Here is a 21,595-nt window from a genome sequence, read left to right on the forward strand (position 1 = left end):
ACCTGGATTGGCCTGGAGTGCGATGTTGAAAATGACAAAACAAGCTTTGGATTTGATAACCGATGTTGATATGCTTTTGATGATTGAAAAGGCAAAAAGAGGTGGAATTTCACAAGTCTGCTCGAGTAGATACGCAAAAGCAAATAACAAATATCTCCCAAATTATGATTCAACGAAAGAGAGTTCTTACTTGATGTACTATGACGCAAACAACCTGTATGGCTGGGCAATGTCTCAGGCTCTTCCTTATGGAAAACTTAGATGGGTAAAGGAAAAAGACTACAAAAAGGTTTTACAAGATATATGTATCTCTACACAAAAAGAATTGGATAAAGAAAAAGTTGGTTATTATTTTGAAGTTGATTTGAAATATCCAGAGGAACTTCATAACCTACACAAAGATCTCCCATTTGCTTGTGAAAAGGAAAGTCCAAAGAAGGAGTGGTTAAGTGATTATCAACAATCATTTAATATAGGTGAATCAACAGAAAAATTACTTACTACATTATATAACAAGAAAAATTATGTTCTACACCAAAGAAATTTGCAACAATATTTATCAAAAGGTCTAAGAGTAGAGAAGATCCATAGGGTTCTAAAGTTCAATCAAAGTCATTGGTTAAAGGGGTACATTGATTTTAATACACAAAGAAGAACAGAGTCAAAAACAGATTTTGAGAAAGACTTTTATAAATTGATGAATAATGCGGTCTTTGGTAAGACCATGGAAAATGTGAGGAAAAGACAAAATATCAGACTATCAACATCTTGGAAACAAGCATCAAAATTAATTAATAGACCGAGTTTTACTAGAGCTGAGGTCTTTACTGAGAACTTTTGTGCGATCCATTTGATTAAAGAGAGTATTGAAATGGACAAACCTATTTATATTGGAACATCAATTCTTGATTTATCAAAGTCATTAATGTATGATTACTTTTATAATAACTTGAGGAAGAAATATCAAAATGATGTTAATCTACTTTATATGGATACAGATAGTTTTATTTTGCAAATTAATACTGATGATGTTTATTCAGACATGAAAAAGGACATTAATATCTATGACACTAGTAATTACAGTCCAGAGAGTGAGTTGTTCTCTTCTAAAAATAAAAAGGTGATTGGAAAGTTTAAGGATGAATTAGGAGGAAATGTCATGAGTGAATTTGTGGGATTGAGGTCTAAGGCTTATGCTTATAAATACATTGTGAATAACGTTGAAAAGACTGATAAGAAGTTAAAAGGTGTAAAGAAAAATGTTATTAAAGAAACAATAAACTTTAAGGATTATTATAACTGTTTAACAACAAAGAAAGAAGAGTTTAGAAAGATTAATGGAATAAGAAGTTATAAACATAAATTATATTCAGAAGAGGTGAATAAGAAAGCATTGGGGGCTTTTGATGATAAGAGGTTTATTTTAGAAAATGGAATTGATAGTCTCCCTTATGGTTATATAAGTATATAAGTGATAAGTTAAAAAGGGGGGTTAGGGATTTTAACGGGCTACCGCCGCCTTTTTACTATTATATAAATGATAGAACCAAGTACCAACCAGACTAAAGAGTGGAGGTGTAATCAACCTTGGTATATAAATGGTAAACATAACGAATGTGAAAAATATCAAATAGGTATAATTGAAAAGACAACTGGTAAAAAAATTTACAAAACAAATAAGAGAATTAATTTAAATACTGGTGAATTGGGTAAAAAAGATGGAAATATTTTTGAGTGGACGGAAAACTTTGATGGTTGTCAGGAAAATATATACTTTAATTTAAAAATGGTATGTGGCGCTGGAGGTGCTCAAACAAGAACATTGAGGGAGCTTTACCATTTTATCTTAGCTCAGTTAAAATATCTTAATAAAGAACCAAACTCAAACATATACTTTGTTAATATATTAGATGGTGAAGAGAGTGGCAAGAGAATTAAATTTTTTTTTTTTTTTTTTTTTTTTTTTTTTTTGTATACAATATCGAGGCTCGTGAAAGAGCGAACATTAATCACACGGAAAGACAAACCGACACATAAAACATATAACATAGGGAGCGGTAGACAAGATGGGGAGAGAGGGGGAAGGACTCAAACACAACATTTGAGAGCAGGGACCGAGAGACATGGAGACATCGAGAGATCTGAGAGAGGGCGAGGGCTTTGGGGGGGGGGGGGCGTGGGAAGGGGGCAGTGGGAGAGGTATAAAACATATGGACACTGCCAGGACTTCCAGGAAAGAAGTTGGAATTTCAAACAAGGTGGATCTGGGGTGAATTAGCGGGGGTAGAAAAGATCAAGGTTTTGGATGGATCAGAGATTTCCCACGCATAAACAAATATTTGTAGGATCAATGTTTGAGTGGTCTACTTGGGATCATTGATAGTAAGAGTACCATAAGACCAAGGGGGGATCATTGTTTGAGTGGTCTAATGAACAACATTAAGGATAGGTGTCAAAAGGCTAAAAGGTTCGTAAAGAGGTGAGAGGAAAATTAACATGTAAGTGAATGGGTCGATGTTTGAGTGGGTCAAAGATAATCTGCCAGATGATATGTAGAAGAAGGATATAGGTCTATAAAGGAAAACAAATATTTGTAGTGTTTGAGTGGTCTAATGAACAACATTAAGGATAGGTACTACAGACAAAAGGTTCATAAAGATTAGGGTGGGAGAAATAGAGGTGTTAATGGGCAATGAGGTTAAGAGGAAAATTAACATGTAAGTCAATGGGAAAATGAGAGTGTCCCAGAAGCAACATATATACACTACTGGTATCTGCTTGTGAGTATGGTATCTGCTTGTGAGTATGGTATCTGCTTGTGAGTATGGAATCTGCTTGTGAGTATGGTATCTGCTTGTGAATATGGTATCTGCTTGTGAATATGATATCTGCTTGTGAGTATGGTATCTGCTTGTGAGTATGGTATCTGCTTGTGAGTATGGTATCTGCTTGTGAGTATGGTATCTGCTTGTGAGTATGGAATCTGCTTGTGAGTATGGTAACTGCTTGTGAGTATGGTATCTGCTTGTGAGTATGGTATCTGCTTGTGAGTATGGAATCTGCTTGTGAGTATGGTATCTGCTTGTGAGTATGGTATCTGCTTGTGAGTATGGTATCTGCTTGTGAGTATGGTATCTGCTTGTGAATATGGTATCTGCTTGTGAATATGATATCTGCTTGTGAGTATGGAATCTGCTTGTGAATATGGTATCTGCTTGTGAATATGATATCTGCTTGTGAATATGATATCTGCTTGTGAATATGGTATCTGCTTGTGAGTATGGTATCTGCTTGTGAGTATGGTATCTGCTTGTGAGTATGGTATCTGCTTGTGAGTATGGAATCTGCTTGTGAGTATGGTATCTGCTTGTGAGTATGGTATCTGCTTGTGAATATGGTATCTGCTTGTGAGTATGATATCTGCTTGTGAATATGGTATCTGCTTGTGAATATGGTATCTTCTTGTGAATATGGTATCTGCTTGTGAGTATGGTATCTGCTTGTGAATATGGTATCTGCTTGTGAGTATGGTATCTGCTTGTGAATATGGTATCTGCTTGTGAATATGGTATCTGCTTGTGAGTATGGAATCTGCTTGTGAGTATGGTATCTGCTTGTGAATATGGTATCTGCTTGTGAATATGATATCTGCTTGTGAATATGGTATCTGCTTGTGAGTATGGTATCTGCTTGTGAGTATGGTATCTGCTTGTGAGTATGGTATCTGCTTGTGAGTATGGAATCTGCTTGTGAGTATGGAATCTGCTTGTGAGTATGGTATCTGCTTGTGAATATGATATCTGCTTGTGAATATGATATCTGCTTGTGAATATGGTATCTGCTTGTGAGTATGGTATCTGCTTGTGAATATGGTATCTGCTTGTGAATATGATATCTGCTTGTGAATATGGTATCTGCTTGTGAGTATGGTATCTGCTTGTGAGTATGGTATCTGCTTGTGAGTATGGTATCTGCTTGTGAGTATGGAATCTGCTTGTGAGTATGGTATCTGCTTGTGAGTATGGTATCTGCTTGTGACTATGGAATCTGCTTGTGAGTATGGTATCTGCTTGTGAGTATGGTATCTGCTTGTGAGTATGGTATCTGCTTGTGAGTATGGTATCTGCTTGTGAATATGGTATCTGCTTGTGAATATGGTATCTGCTTGTGAGTATGGTATCTGCTTGTGAGTATGGTATCTGCTTGTGAATATGGTATCTGCTTGTGAGTATGGAATCTGCTTGTGAATATGGTATCTGCTTGTGAGTATGGTATCTGCTTGTGAATATGGTATCTGCTTGTGAGTATGGTATCTGCTTGTGAGTATGGTATCTGCTTGTGAATATGGTATCTGCTTGTGAATATGGTATCTGCTTGTGAATATGGTATCTGCTTGTGAGTATGGTATCTGCTTGTGAGTATGGTATCTGCTTGTGAGTATGGAATCTGCTTGTGAATATGGTATCTGCTTTTGAATATGGTATCTGCTTGTGAATATGGTATCTGCTTGTGAATATGATATCTGCTTGTGAGTATGGTATCTGCTTGTGAGTATGGTATCTGCTTGTGAGTAAGGAATCTGCTTGTGAATATGGTATCTGCTTGTGAGTATGGTATCTGCTTGTGAGTATGGTATCTGCTTGTGAGTATGGTATCTGCTTGTGAGTATGGTATCTGCTTGTGAATATGGTATCTGCTTGTGAGTATGGTATCTGCTTGTGAGTATGGTATCTGCTTGTGAGTATGTTATCTGTTTGTGAGTATGGAATCTGCTTGTGAGTATGGTATCTGCTTGTGAGTATGGTATCTGCTTGTGAGTATGGTATCTGGTTTTTGAGTATGGTATCTGCTTGTGAGTATGGAATCTGCTTGTGAGTATGGTATCTGCTTGTGAGTATGGTATCTGCTTGTGAATATGGTATCTGCTTGTGAATATGGTATCTGCTTTTGAATATGGTATCTGCTTGTGAATATGGTATCTGCTTGTGAATATGGTATCTGCTTGTGAATATGGTATCTGCTTGTGAATATGGTATCTGCTTGTGAGTATGGTATCTGCTTGTGAGTATGGTATCTGCTTGTGAGTATGGTATCTGCTTGTGAGTATGGTATCTGCTTGTGAGTATGGTATCTGCTTGTGAGTATGGTATCTGCTTGTGAGTATGGTATCTGCTTGTGGATATGGTATCTGCTTGTGAATACGGTATCTGCTTGTGAATATGGTATCTGCTTGTGAGTATGGTATCTGCTTGTGAGTATGGTATCTGCTTGTGAGTATAGTATCTGCTTGTGAGTATGGAATCTGCTTGTGAGTATGGTATCTGCTTGTGAGTATGGAATCTGCTTGTGAGTATGGAATCTGCTTGTGATTATGGTATCTGCTTGTGAGTATGGAATCTGCTTGTGAGTATGGAATCTGCTTGTGAGTATGGTATCTGCTTGTGAGTATGGTATCTGCTTGTGAGTATAGTATCTGCTTGTGAGTATGGTATCTGCTTGTGAGTATGGTATCTGCTTGTGAATATGGTATCTGCTTGTGAGTAAGGAATCTGCTTGTGAGTATGGAATCTGCTTGTGAGTATAGTATCTGCTTGTGAGTATGGAATCTGCTTGTGAGTATGGTATCTGCTTGTGAGTATGGAATCTGCTTGTGAGTATGGAATCTGCTTGTGAGTATGGTATCTGCTTGTGAGTATGGTATCTGCTTGTGAGTATGGTATCTGCTTGTGAGTATGGAATCTGCTTGTGAGTATGGAATCTGCTTGTGATTATGGTATCTGCTTGTGAGTATGGAATCTGCTTGTGAGTATGGTATCTGCTTGTGAGTATGGTATCTGCTTGTGAGTATGGTATCTGCTTGTGAGTATGGTATCTGCTTGTGAGTATGGTATCTGCTTGTGAGTATGGAATCTGCTTGTGATTATGGTATCTGCTTGTGAGTATGGAATCTGCTTGTGATTATGGAATCTGCTTGTGAGTATGGTATCTGTTTGTGAGTATGGTATCTGCTTGTGAATATGGTATCTGCGTGTGAGTATGGTATCCGCTTGTGAGTATGGAATCTGCTTGTGAGTATGGTATCTGCTTGTGAGTATGGAATCTGCTTGTGAGTATGGTATCTGCTTGTGAATATGGTATCTGCTTGTGAGTATGGTATCTGCTTGTATGCGCAAAGACATCTTATTGCGTCACATGGCTGTTGTTGTTTTTCTTTTTCAATTAATGTTTGGTGGTAACACAAGGTGACCATGTAAGAATGGAGATTTAATTTTGTAGAGATTGTGTGATGTGGATATGTGTGTGTTTGTTGTGGATCTGTGTGTATTTGTTGTGGATATGTGTGTGTTTGTTGTGGATATGTGTGTATTTGTTGTGGATCTGTGTGTGTTTGTTGTGGATCTGTGTGTGTTTGTTGTGGATATGTGTGTATTTGTTGTGGATCTGTGTGTGTTTGTTGTGGATATGTGTGTGTTTGTTGTGGATATGTGTGTATTTGTTGTGGATATGTGTGTATTTGTTGTGGATCTGTGTGTGTTTGTTGTGGATATGTGTGTATTTGTTGTGGATCTGTGTGTGTTTGTTGTGGATATGTGTGTATTTGTTGTGGATCTGTGTGTGTTTGTTGTGGATATGTGTGTATTTGTTGTGGATATGTGTGTATTTGTTGTGGATCTGTGTGTGTTTGTTGTGGATATGTGTGTATTTGTTGTGGATCTGTGTGTGTTTGTTGTGGATCTGTGTGTGTTTGTTGTGGATATGTGTGTATTTGTTGTGGATATGTGTGTATTTGTTGTGGATCTGTGTGTGTTTGTTGTGGATTTGTGTGCATCTTTTTCTGGATTTGTGCATGTTGTTGTGTATCTGTGTGTGTTTGTTGTGGATCTGTGTGCATGTTTTTGTGGATCTATGTGTTTTTTCGTGGATTTGTGCATGTTTTTGTGTATCTGTGTTTGCTTGTGGATCTGTACATGTTCTTTGTGTATTTGTTTGTTTGTGGATCTGTACATGTTCTTTGTGTATTTGTTTGTTTGTGGATCTGTACATGTTCTTTGTGTATTTGTTTGTTTGTGGATCTGTACATGTTCTTTGTGTATTTGTTTGTTTGTGGATCTGTACATGTTCTTTGTGTATTTGTTTGTTTGTGGATCTGTACATGTTCTTTGTGTATTTGTTTGTTTGTGGATCTGTACATGTTCTTTGTGTATTTGTTTGTTTGTGGATCTGTACATGTTCTTTGTGTATTTGTTTGTTTGTGGATCTGTACATGTTCTTTGTGTATTTGTTTGTTTGTGGATCTGTACATGTTCTTTGTGTATTTGTTTGTTTGTGGATCTGTACATGTTCTTTGTGTATTTGTTTGTTTGTGGATCTGTACATGTTCTTTGTGTATTTGTTTGTTTGTGGATCTGTACATGTTCTTTGTGTATTTGTTTGCTTGTGGATCTGTACATGTTCTTTGTGTATTTGTTTGTTTGTGGATCTGTACATGTTCTTTGTGTATTTGTTTGTTTGTGGATCTGTACATATTCTTTGTGTATTTGTGGCACACGGGTTATGTGGATCTCTGCGTGTGTTGCATGCCGAGTCCAGCCTGAAGATTTATTACTCTTTGGTCCCTTGCTGTTCTGGGAAGGATATGAAAGTCTTTTATTAGAAACCCATTTGGTGAAAAGTCAGGGATAAGCGGCTAATCCAAGTGGTCATGTGAACATTTGCTTCCATTCAGTTTCCCCTTTCCAATTCTGGTGATATAGTGGGATTTCTTACATTTCCCTATCCTGATGTAACTCTCTATCCATGATTAAGAAATCCTTGGTATCGACTTGACTCCATTCTTCGTGACATACAAATGACATGCTTCCTTCGTGCACGACCAGGATCACATATGCTGGAGGTCAAAGTACAAGGCTTGCCATCCCATGGAGTGGGCATTGAGCTGGACTCGTCTTGGTTTTGATCTCGTGCCAATGATTGAAGGGCAGGGTGACATCCTTTCCAGTCCATCATCTCCTGCAGATGTGGATCTTTTATATTTCCGTTTGAGGTTCGTCCCAGATGTAGTTCTTCACGGCATTGTCACTCGCAAGCTTTTGTTCCGAGTTGTCTCCGAGCTTCTGGCAGTTTGTTACTTGCCGGAAAAGATTCCGGCAAGTATGTTGATCTGTTCGTTTGTCTGTCTGTTTGCAGCACTGCGTCTACACCGTTGCACGGAGAATCGCCAAACTTTGCACACATATTGGTCTTGCCCTGGAATAGACTGTGCCCAATTGATGACGTCATCGGTGACGTGGTTCGGCCGCCATCTTGGAAAAACCGAAAAACTTTGCACTTCTATATCTCCGAAAGTACTGAACAGAAAAAATTGAGACATGGCTCATTGTAAAGAACTCTCCATGGGGAATAAAATATGTTAATGATGACATCAGTCACGTGGTCGGCCGCCATCTTGGAAAAACGGCAAAACTTTGCACCACGAAATCTCCAAAAGTGCTGAACAGAAAAAATTGAGACATGGCTCATTGTAAAGAACTCTCCATGCGGAATAAAATATGTTAATGATGATGTCATATGTCACGTGGTCGGCCGCCATCTTGGAAAAACGGCAAAACTTTGCACCGCTATATCTCCAAAAGTGCTGAACAGAAAAAATTGAGACATGGCTCATTGTAAAGAACTCTCGATGGGGAATAAAATTTGTTAATGATGATGTCATATGTCACGTGGTTCGGCCGCCATCTTGGAAAAACCGAAAAATTTTGCACCTCCATATCTCTGAATGTGCTGAATAGAAAAAATTGGGACATGGCTCATTGTAAAGAACTCTCCATGGGGAATAAAATATGTTAATGATGACGTCATCGGTCACGTGGTTCGGCCGCCATCTTGGAAAAACCGAAAAACTCTGCACCTCCACATCTCCAAAAGTCCTGAATAGAAAAAATTGAGGTATGGCTCATTGTAAAGAACTCTCCATGGGGAATAAAATATGTTAATGATGATGCCATCGGTCACGTGGTTCGGCCGCCATCTTGGAAAAACGGCAAAAACTTTGCACCACTATATCTCCAAAAGTGCAGAATGGAAAAAATTGAGACATGGCTCATTGTAAAGAACTCTCCATGGGGAATAAAATATGTTAATGATGACATCATCAGTCACGTGGTTCGGCCACCATATTTGTCCTAAATGGCCGATTATTCTGTATGTCAAAGATCAATGGAGAAGCCACCCCAATTGTTACTCACAAACAAATATTGTATTAAGATCACACAAGAATAACAGTACAACAATAATAGTAATCAAATGTACAATCAATATGTCCTATGATGGTACCATCAGTTTTGTAATATTTAACTCACTGTGCTCCAAGTGAGTGAAACACAAACATTCCCCAATGTCTCTTATTCCCGGCTTCGAGACGAAATTGATTCGCTCCCGCGATCGCCAGCACGATGTCCAATCGAGACCAGAATCCCGTGCGGATGGCAAGTACAGTAAGTCACACAGCCGAAGCTTTACAAAGGCGCCCTCAAGGCGACTGGGAAATCCAAAGGCGACTGGGAAATCCAAAGGCGCCCTACAGGCGACTGAGAGATCACACCCTCGGGTATGGACGAGTTAACCTTCAAAAAGCCTCGTCACACACACGCCCCAGATCGACGTCTGAATGCAGTGAATATGGTCAAAAAGAGACGAAACCGCGAGCGAAGCACAGGTCCTGCGCGAGTCGAAATGGCCGACGGCCCGGTCGCGTGGCGCAACCGCACGGCGATGATTCTCTCCTGAATCGATCGCAAAACCTGATACGCAGGTCGACCGGTCACAGCGATGACAACTCTGTCGTAGGAATTCCTTTCCCGGAAACCCGAAAGTTCGCTAGTGACTCTGGCTCGCCAACGTTCGCTCCAGACCAAGCAGCCGCTATGCTTCTTGTCCGACCTCTCTCGCTCCGCCCTCTTTTCTCCTCTTCTTCCTCTTCATCGCCGTCCGGTTCCTGTTTCATTTTAAAACATGCCTTTTACTTTTTGACAATATTAATTGCTATTTCCCTCAAACAACAATAATAATAATACATGGAACCAGAAATGTCTCAAGTGGATGAAAGCCACCACAACGGAAGTGACGAATCCGTAACAATACCTACATTTACACACACACACACCTACATATACACACACTCACACACACCTACATACACACACACACCTGTTGTTTGCTTATCACAGTGTAATCAAACCCTGTACGATCCAGGTGGTGGTTTTGATCAAATCATCGAACCGAATTCCAACTCTATTTGAACTTCGTCCATGGGTGTGGCGCACTGCAGTGCTATAACAGGGGGTTCTAAGATAAGTTATGTTTATGTTGTGCAAGTAGAACTGATTGAATCCGGACAAGGACATGTCTGTGCGTGTCACGAATTGTAACACTCCCCTCCAGGGCCTTGAACGTGTTCCGGGGAATGCAGGTCGTGTTTCAGGAAGCACACTTGCCTGATCACGTTTCATTGTGATCGATTGTGGATGAGCGTTTGTTCCTTTACATCATCGTCATCGTCGGCATCTTCGTCATCATCTTCATGATCATCACCATCATAATCATCATCATAATCACCATCATCATCACCATCACCATCACCAACACCATCATGATCATCACATCATCACCACCATCACCATCATCAGCACCACCATCACAATCATCATCATCACCATCATCATCACCATCATCATCACCATCACCATCATCACCATCATCAGCACCATCACCATCATCATCACCATCATCATCTGTTTTCACCTTGTTGTTACACAATGGTGTGTGTGTGTCGGATTCCCAAAGTGTCGTCCCCATCGCTCGGCTTCATTTCCCTCGAGCTGCTGCCATTCCTTGTGGTTTTGAGTTAAACGAAAGTGAAAAAACAAACGTTTGTACATTTTGGTGGGAACATGGACAATGAGATTAATGTACACACCACCACGAATACACCAATGAGATTAATGTACACACCACCACGAATACACCAATGAGATTAATGTACACACCACCACGAATACACCAATGAGATTCATGTACACACCACCACGAATACACCAATGAGATTAATGTACACACCACCACGAATACACCAATGAGATTAATGTACACACCACCACGAATACACCAATGAGGGAATTTATGGACACACCACCACGAATACACCAATGAGATTAATGTACACACCACCACGAATACACCAATGAGATTCATGTAGTGGACACACCACCACGAATACACCAATTAGGTTAATGTACACACCACCACGAATACACCAATGAGATTCATGTACACACCACCACGAATACACCAATTAGATTAATGTACACACCACCACGAATACACCAACGAGATTAATGTACACACCACCACGAATACACCAATGAGATTAATGTACACACCACCACGAATACACCAATTAGATTAAAGTACACACCACCACGAATACACCAATGAGATTTATGTAGTGTACACACCACCACGAATACAACAATGAGATTTATGTACACACCACCACGAATACACCAATGAGATTAATGTACACACCACCACGAATACACCAATGAGGGAATTTATGGACACACCACCACGAATACACCAATGAGATTAATGTACACACCACCACGAATACACCAATTAGATTCATGTACACACCACCACGAATACAACAATGAGATTCATGTAGTGTACACACCACCACGAATACACCAATTAGATTAATGTACACACCACCACGAATACACCAACGAGATTCATGTACACACCACCACGAATACACCAATGAGATTCATGTACACACCACCACGAATATACCAATGAGATTAATGTACACACCACCACGAATACACCAATGAGATTTATGTAGTGTACACACCACCACGAATACAACAATGAGATTTATGTACACACCACCACGAATACACCAATGAGATTAATGTACACACCACCACGAATACACCAATTAGATTAATGTACACACCACCACGAATACAACAATGAGATTTATGTACACACCACCACGAATACACCAATGAGATTTATGTACACACCACCACGAATACACCAATGAGGGGAGCTTGAGTACACACCACCACAAATATACCAATGAGGGGAGTTTGAGTACACACCACCACAAATACACCAATGAGGGGAGTTTGAGTACACACCACCACAAATATACCAATGAGGGGAGTTTTGAGTACACACCACCACGAATACACCAATGAGGGGAGTTTGAGTACACACCACCACGAATATACCAATGAGGGGAGTTTGAGTACACACCACCACGAATACACCAATGAGGGGAGTTTGAGTACACACCACCACAAATATACCAATGAGGGGAGTTTGAGTACACACCACCACGAATACACCAATGAGGGGAGTTTGAGTACACACCACCACAAATATACCAATGAGGGGAGTTTGAGTACACACCACCACGAATACCCCAATGAGGGGAGTTTGAGTACACACCACCACGAATATACCAATGAGGGGAGTTTGAGTACACACCACCACGAATACACCAATGAGGGGAGTTTGAGAATACACCAATGAGGGGAGTTTGAGTACACACCACCACAAATATACCAATGAGGGGAGTTTGAGTACACACCACCACGAATACACCAATGAGGGGAGTTTGAGTACACACCACCACGAATACACCAATGAGGGGAGTTTGAGTACACACCACCACGAATACACCAATGAGGGGAGTTTGAGTACACACCACCACGAATACACCAATGAGGGGAGTTTGAGTACACACCACCACGAATACACCAATGAGGGGAGTTTGAGTACACACCACCACGAATATACCAATGAGGGGAGTTTGAGTACACACTACCACGAATACACCAATGAGGGGAGTTTGAGTACACACCACCACGAATATACCAATGAGGGGAGTTTGAGTACACACCACCACGGATACACCAATGAGGGGAGTTTGAGTACACACCACCACGAATAAACCAATGAGAGGAATTTGAGTACACACCACCACGAATACACCAATGAGGGGAGTTTGAGTACACACCACCACAAATATACCAATGAGGGGAGTTTTGAGTACACACCACCACAAATATACCAATGAGGGGAGTTTGAGTACACACCACCACGAATACACCAATGAGGGGAGTTTGAGTACACACCCCCACAAATATACCAATGAGGGGAGTTTGAGTACACACCACCACGAATACAGCAAAGAGGGGAGTTTGAGTACACACCACCACGAATATACCAATGAGGGGAGTTTGAGTACACACCACCACGAATACACCAATGAGGGGAGTTTGAGTACACACCACCACGAATACACCAATGAGGGGAGTTTGAGAATACACCAATGAGGGGAGTTTGAGTACACACCACCACGAATACACCAATGAGGGGAGTTTGAGTACACACCACCACGAATATACCAATGAGGGGAGTTTGAGTACACACCACCACGAATACACCAATGAGGGGAGTTTGAGTACACACCACCACAAATATACCAATGAGGGGAGTTTGAGTACACACCACCACGAATACACCAATGAGGGGAGTTTGAGTACACACCACCACAAATATACCAATGAGGGGAGTTTGAGTACACACCACCACGAATACCCCAATGAGGGGAGTTTGAGTACACACCACCACGAATATACCAATGAGGGGAGTTTGAGTACACACCACCACGAATACACCAATGAGGGGAGTTTGAGAATACACCAATGAGGGGAGTTTGAGTACACACCACCACAAATATACCAATGAGGGGAGTTTGAGTACACACCACCACGAATACACCAATGAGGGGAGTTTGAGTACACACCACCACGAATACACCAATGAGGGGAGTTTGAGTACACACCACCACGAATACACCAATGAGGGGAGTTTGAGTACACACCACCACGAATATACCAATGAGGGGAGTTTGAGTACACACTACCACGAATACACCAATGAGGGGAGTTTGAGTACACACCACCACGAATATACCAAATGAGAGGAGTTTGAGTACACACCACCACGAATACACCAATGAGGGGAGTTTGAGTACACACCACCACGAATACACCAATGAGGGGAGTTTGAGTACACACCACCACGAATACAGCAAAGAGGGGAGTTTGAGTACACACCACCACAAATATACCAATGAGGGGAGTTTTGAGTACACACCACCACAAATATACCAATGAGGGGAGTTTGAGTACACACCACCACGAACACACCAATGAGGGGAGTTTGAGTACACACCCCCACAAATATACCAATGAGGGGAGTTTGAGTACACACCACCACGAATACAGCAAAGAGGGGAGTTTGAGTACACACCACCACGAATATACCAATGAGGGGAGTTTGATTACACACCACCACGAATATACCAATAAGGGGAGTTTGAGTACACACCACCACGAATACACCAATGAGGGGAGTTTGAGAATACACCATTACACCAATGAGGGGAGTTTGAGTACACACCCCCACAAATATACCAATGAGGGGAGTTTGAGTACACACCACCACGAATACAGCAAAGAGGGGAGTTTGAGTACACACCACCACGAATATACCAATGAGGGGAGTTTGAATACACACCACCACGAATATACCAATGAGGGGAGTTTGAGTACACACCACCACGAATACACCAATGAGGGGACTTTGAGAATACACCACCACAAATACACCAATGAGGGGAGTTTGAGTACACACCACCACGAATACAGCAAAGAGGGGAGTTTGAGTACACACCACCACGAATACAGCAAAGAGGGGAGTTTGAGTACACACCACCACGAATATACCAATGAGGGGAGTTTGAGTACACACCACCACGAATACAGCAAAGAGGGGAGTTTGAGTACACACCACCACGAATACAGCAAAGAGGGGAGTTTGAGTACACACCACCACTGATATTTCCAATGAGGGGAGTTTGAGTACACACCACCACTGATATTTCCAATGATATCTCACATTATCCCTTGTTTCTCATTTACTTTCTCTGCTCGTGTTTAGTTCATTAGTTTGTTCTTCCTGTGACCCCTTTTTACCTGTAATCGAGGTGTATATGAGGCCACATGTATGAGTTTCCTATATGGTATCATTCATTGGTTATTAACGGAAGTTGTCTTCACCACAGGTACCCGATCTTTGAAAATCATGAGAGTATTGTAGGAAATGTGTGTAAGAGTCAGACATGACTTGGGCTTCTCAAGAGATTGATCGGTGATTTTTTAGAACACCTTGTACATGTCACCTGCATGGACCTTAATGGCTGAGCAGCTTTGGGCGACCTGGAGTGGACTGCCACTGTCACCACGAGGCTGGATGTGAAGTGACACACCTGCAGTTTCTGGTCAATGAGGTAGGTTGGGGGGCTGAGATGGGGGCTTTTCACTGGTGGGGGGTTTGTGTCACTTTGCTCTTTTGTGCTTTTCGAAGGTAAAAGGAGCCATTTTGAATACCTCCATGATTTATTTTGAATACCTCCATGATTTATTTTGAATACCTCCATGATTTATTTTGAATACCTCCATGATTTATTTTGAATACCTCCATGATTTATTTTGAATACCTCCATGATTTATTTTGAATACCTCCATGATTTATTTTGAATACCTCCATGATTTATTTTGAATACCTCCATGATTTATTTTGAATACCTCCATGATTTATTTTGAATACCTCCATGATTTATTTTGAATACCTCCATGATTTATTTTGAATACCTCCATGATTTATTTTGAATACCTCCATGATTTATTTTGAATACCTCCATGATTTATTTTGAATACCTCCATGATTTATTTTGAATACCTCCATGATTTATTTTGAATACCTCCATGTTTTATTTTGAATACCTCCATGTTTTATTTTGAATACCTCCATGATTTATTTTGAATACCTCCATGATTTATTTTGAATACCTCCATGATTTATTTTGAATACCTCCATGATTTATTTTGAATACCTCCATGTTTTATTTTGAATACCTCCATGATTTATTTTGAATACCTCCATGATTTATTTTGAATACCTCCATGATTTATTTTGAATACCTCCATGATTTATTTTGAATACCTCCATGATTTATTTTGAATACCTCCATGATTTATTTTGAATACCTCCATGATTTATTTTGAATACCTCCATGATTTATTTTGAATACCTCCATGATTTATTTTGAATACCTCCATGATTTATTTTGAATACCTCCATGATTTATTTTGAATACCTCCATGATTTATTTTGAATACCTCCATGATTTATTTTGAATACCTCCATGATTTATTTTGAATACCTCCATGATTTATTTTGAATACCTCCATGATTTATTTTGAATACCTCCATGATTTATTTTGAATACCTCCATGATTTATTTTGAATACCTCCATGTTTTATTTTGAATACCTCCATGTTTTATTTTGAATACCTCCATGATTTATTTTGAATACCTCCATGATTTATTTTGAATACCTCCATGTTTTATTTTGAATACCTCCATGATTTATTTTGAATACCTCCATGTTTTATTTTGAATACCTCCATGATTTATTTTGAATACCTCCATGATTTATTTTGAATACCTCCATGATTTATTTTGAATACCTCCATGATTTATTTTGAATACCTCCATGATTTATTTTGAATACCTCCATGATTTATTTTGAATACCTCCATGATTTATTTTGAATACCTCCATGATTTATTTTGAATACCTCCATGATTTATTTTGAATACCTCCATGATTTATTTTGAATACCTCCATGATTTATTTTGAATACCTCCATGATTTATTTTGAATACCTCCATGATTTATTTTGAATACCTCCATGATTTATTGATGATTTCTGTTAAATCATGTTTCGTTTTCCATCGGTTTATTTATCATCGGTGTAGACAACATGACTATGACGATATTAATGTAATTTAATATTTGGGTTCATTCTCCCTCCTTAAGGATTCCTTGGTTTGCTAAACCTCCCGAGGAATCTGCGAGATTCCTCTCTGAACCTTCAATGGGAATTCAATAAATAAGTTTATCTTAAATTTCATTCGTAGTTTATCTTAAATTTGCTTTCTCTACAAATACCAAAATTATACACTTACTAGACGACCCATGACCCGTTGAGTCAATGTTATTATATATAATTAAGGGGTTACCATGGTTACAGTGGGGGTCAAAGGTCAACCTATGGTGAAGATATATCATTTTCTCACACTTTCTAATAGAGAGGCAAAATGCCATATAAAACTAAATTTACTGGTTCTAATTGCTTTTATTTATCAATCCTCACATAGAAGAGCAGTTTTTAGTAATGAGCAGTGAGGAGAAGACCCCTCAGCCAATGATGCTACACCTCAGCCAATGATGCTACCCCTCAGCCAATGATGCTACCCCTCAGCCAATGATGCCACCCCTCAGCCAATGATGTGACCCCTCAGCCAATGATGCTACCCCTCAGCCAATGATGTGACCCCTCAGCCAATGATGCTACCCCTCAGCCAATGATGTCACCCCTCAGCCAATGATGCTACACCTCAGCCAATGATGTGACCCCTCAGCCAATGATGCTACCCCTCAGCCAATGATGTGACCCCTCAGCCAATGATGTGACCCCTCAGCCAATGATGCCACCCCGCAGCCAATGATGTGACCCCTCAGCCAATGATGCTACCCCTCAGCCAATGATGTGACCCCTCAGCCAATGATGCTACACCTCAGCCAATGATGCCACCCCTCAGCCAATGATGCTACCCCTCAGCCAATGATGTGACCCCTGAGCCAATGATGCTACCCCTCAGCCAATGATGTTACCCCTCAGCCAATGATGCCACCCCTCAGCCAATGATGTGACCCCTCAGCCAATGATGCTACACCTCAGCCAATGATGCTACCCCTCAGCCAATGATGCTACCCCTCAGCCAATGATGTGACCCCTCAGCCAATGATGCTACCCCTCAGCCAATGATGTTACCCCTCAGCCAATGATGCTACCCCTCAGCCAATGATGCCACCCCTCAGCCAATGATGTGACCCCTCAGCCAATGATGTTACCCCTCAGCCAATGATGCTACCCCTCAGCCAATGATGTGACCCCTCAGCCAATGATGCTACCCCTCAGCCAATGATGTGACCCCTCAGCCAATGATGTGACCCTTCAGCCAATGATGCTACCCCTCAGCCAATGATGTGACCCCTCAGCCAATGATGCTACCCCTCAGCCAATGATGTTACCCCTCAGCCAATGATGCTACCCCTCAGCCAATGATGCCACCCCTCAGCCAATGATGTGACCCCTCAGCCAATGATGCTACCCCTCAGCCAATGATGTGACCCCTCAGCCAATGATGCTACCCCTCAGCCAATGATGTGACCCCTCAGCCAATGATGCTACCCCTCAGCCAATGATGCCACCCCTCAGCCAATGATGCCACCCCTCAGCCAATGATGCTACCCCTCAGCCAATGATGTGACCCCTCAGCCAATGATGCTACCCCTCAGCCAATGATGTTACCCCTCAGCCAATGATGCTACCCCTCAGCCAATGATGCCACCCCTCAGCCAATGATGTGACCCCTCAGCCAATGATGTTACCCCTCAGCCAATGATGCTACACCTCAGCCAATGATGCCACCCCTCAGCCAATGATGTGACCCCTCAGCCAATGATGCTACACCTCAGCCAATGATGCCACCCCTCAGCCAATGATGCTACCCCCTCAGCCAATGATGCTACCCCTCAGCCAATGATGTGACCCCTCAGCCAATGATGCTACCCCTCAGCCAATGATGTTACCCCTCAGCCAATGATGCTACCCCTCAGCCAATGATGCCACCCCTCAGCCAATGATGTGACCCCTCAGCCAATGATGTTACCCCTCAGCCAATGATGCTACCCCTCAGCCAATGATGCTACCCCTCAGCCAATGATGCTACCCCTCAGCCAATGATGTCGCCCCTCAGCCAATGATGCTACCCCTCAGCCAATAATGCTACACCTCAGCCAATGATGCTACCCCTCAGCCAATGATGCTACACCTCAGCCAATGATGCTACCCCTCAGCCAATGATGCTACCCCTCAGCCAATGATGCTACCCCTCAGCCAATGATGCTACACCTCAGCCAATGATGTCGCCCCTCAGCCAATGATGCTACCCCTCAGCCAATAATGCTACACCTCAGCCAATGATGCTACCCCTCAGCCAATGATGCTACACCTCAGCCAATGATGCTACCCCTCAGCCAATGATGCTACACCTCAGCCAATGATGCTACCCCTCAGCCAATGATGCTACACCTCAGCCAATGATGCTACCCCTCAGCCAATGATGCTACCCCTCAGCCAATGATGCTACCCCTCAGCCAATGATGCTACACCTCAGCCAATGATGTCGCCCCTCAGCCAATGATGCTACCCCTCAGCCAATGATGTCGCCCCTCAGCCAATGATGCTACCCCTCAGCCAATGATGCCGCCCCTCAGCCAATGATGTCGCCCCTCAGCCAATGATGTCGCCCCTCAGCCAATGATGCCAACCCTCAGCCAATGATGTCGCCCCTCAGCCAATGATGTCACCCCTCAGCCAATGATGTCACCCCTCAGCCAATGATGTCACCCCTCAGCCAATGATGTCGCCCCTCAGCCAATGATGTCACACCTCAGCCAATGATGTCGCCCCTCAGCCAATGATGCCGCCCCTCATCCAATGATGTCGCCCCTCAGCCAATGATGTCGCCCCTCAGCCAATGATGTCGCCCCTCAGCCAATGATGCCGCCCCTCAGCCAATGATGCCACCCCTCAGCCAATGATGTCACCCCTCAGCCAATGATGCTACCCCTCAGCCAATGATGCCACCCCTCAGCCAATGATGATGATGATGCTACCCCTAGACGACCCATGACCCGTTGGGTCAATGTCAGTTTGAATAGATATGAGAATAGAACTAAAGCGAACGCTGGACATCATCAGGGAGATTATTTGGGCCAGCAAGCCATAAGGCTCACCTCTCCAGCGTTCTAAATCACTTACCTGTGACACGTGATTTCGGCCCTTATCTCCGATCACGTTGACGGAAATCACCACAGCATATCGTCAAGATCCCTCCAAAAGGCTCGTCTTTGTCACATACATCACGCAACGTGCGATCCACAGCCTCGAAACTCTCTCTCCTGATCATAGGACACTCATCCCACACGATGAGTTTTGTACTTCGAAAGAGGTCTGCGATAGTGGAATTTTTATCGATGTTGCATACGCCATCTTCCCTCGGTGTCAGAGGGATTTGGAACCTTGAGTGCGCTGTTCTTCCACAAGGCATGAGGGTAGCAGCTATTCCAGATGAGGCCACCGCAGGGGGCAACTTCTCCACTCGCTCTCACTTTAGAGAGAATCAGGTTAATAAGAAACGTCTTCCCTGTGCCTCCAGGCGCGTCAATGAAAATCATTGATGACTGATTCGTGCGGATGTTGCTATTCGCGTCCATAGACGTGAGGTGTGATTCGTTGTCCGCGTCCGTAGCGCCGTCGGAGGGTTGATACGACATTCTTCCTGCAAATAGTATTGTGTTTGTGCTATCGTTTTGCCGATCATCAAATGACAAATAAATTACATTGTGAAAATTAAAGATTTCAAATAAACCTATTTAAAGTGTATGCGCATATAAATAATAATAAAAATCGAAGAAATATCTCTCGGTAATTTCCTGAAACATATTTTACTTCCGGGTAATAATGTTGAATGAAATGACGAAGATACAGTATATACTGTATGCCTGTTATTTTAGGCGGTGTATTTTCGTATATCAACGTGGCGCGATTTTTAAAATATATCTCTGCAATTTCCCGTGTGTGCGTGAATGTTCTCAATTATTTCTTTTACCGAGTCTAAAACCATCGATAAAAATGAAATCAGATGGCGACTTAGATTGAAGATAAAGGCGTGAAACAGACTCAATGGCCTTGAAGATACAAGCCTTTCAGAATTCATTTCGTTCTATAAACGGAAACTTTCATCGGATTTTCTTCTCATTTTTTTTCAACAGAGTCTAAAACTATGTTAGCGACTGTGAAAAATGAAATGATATATCGAATTTGATTTGAAATAAAACTGAGAGAGAGAGCAAGACACCACGGGCCTACAAAACAGGCCTCAAAGCTATGCGAAATAATAAAATGGTGGATATTACTACTCTCTCAAAGGGGTAAGCCACGCCCCCGGACCGATCGAATGTTACATACAAACACGCAAGATTTCAACTTTATAATTATATCGATAGATTGTTGGAAATTTTGTATTCTCAAAGGGGTTCGATGAAAACCCCCAATACGGGACTTTCAAAATGACGTAATCCATCCCAGAATACTCGGTGTACAGAAACCCAGGAAATATCAATCCCTGGGGTATCATAAATGATATCATGTGTTGATGAGGTTGGAGATGAGGATTCTTACCTGAAATGGCTCACAAAGCTTCTAAAAGAAATGGAAAATACTTGGAAAGTACCCGAGAGAAAGGGCTGTGCCTTGGC

The 21,595-nt window shown here is 41.7% G+C and overlaps 1 protein-coding gene across 2 annotated transcripts in view; it reads left to right on the top strand.

Moving 5' to 3' along the window:
- The window catches only part of LOC137427185 (syntaxin-binding protein 5), a 331,945-nt gene that overhangs the window by 99,812 nt on the left and 210,538 nt on the right, over positions 1 to 21,595 (top strand). For both annotated transcript variants that reach the window (XM_068116437.2, XM_068116439.2), the window contains exon 3: positions 15,346 to 15,427. In XM_068116437.2, the coding sequence (XP_067972538.2) occupies positions 15,346 to 15,427 (82 nt within the window). The remainder of the gene's footprint in view (positions 1 to 15,345; positions 15,428 to 21,595) is intronic.

The sequence above is a fragment of the Myxine glutinosa genome, chromosome 5 (genome assembly GCF_964187855.1).
Source record: "Myxine glutinosa chromosome 5, kmMyxGlut1.1, whole genome shotgun sequence".
Lineage (NCBI taxonomy): Eukaryota > Metazoa > Chordata > Myxini > Myxiniformes > Myxinidae > Myxine > Myxine glutinosa.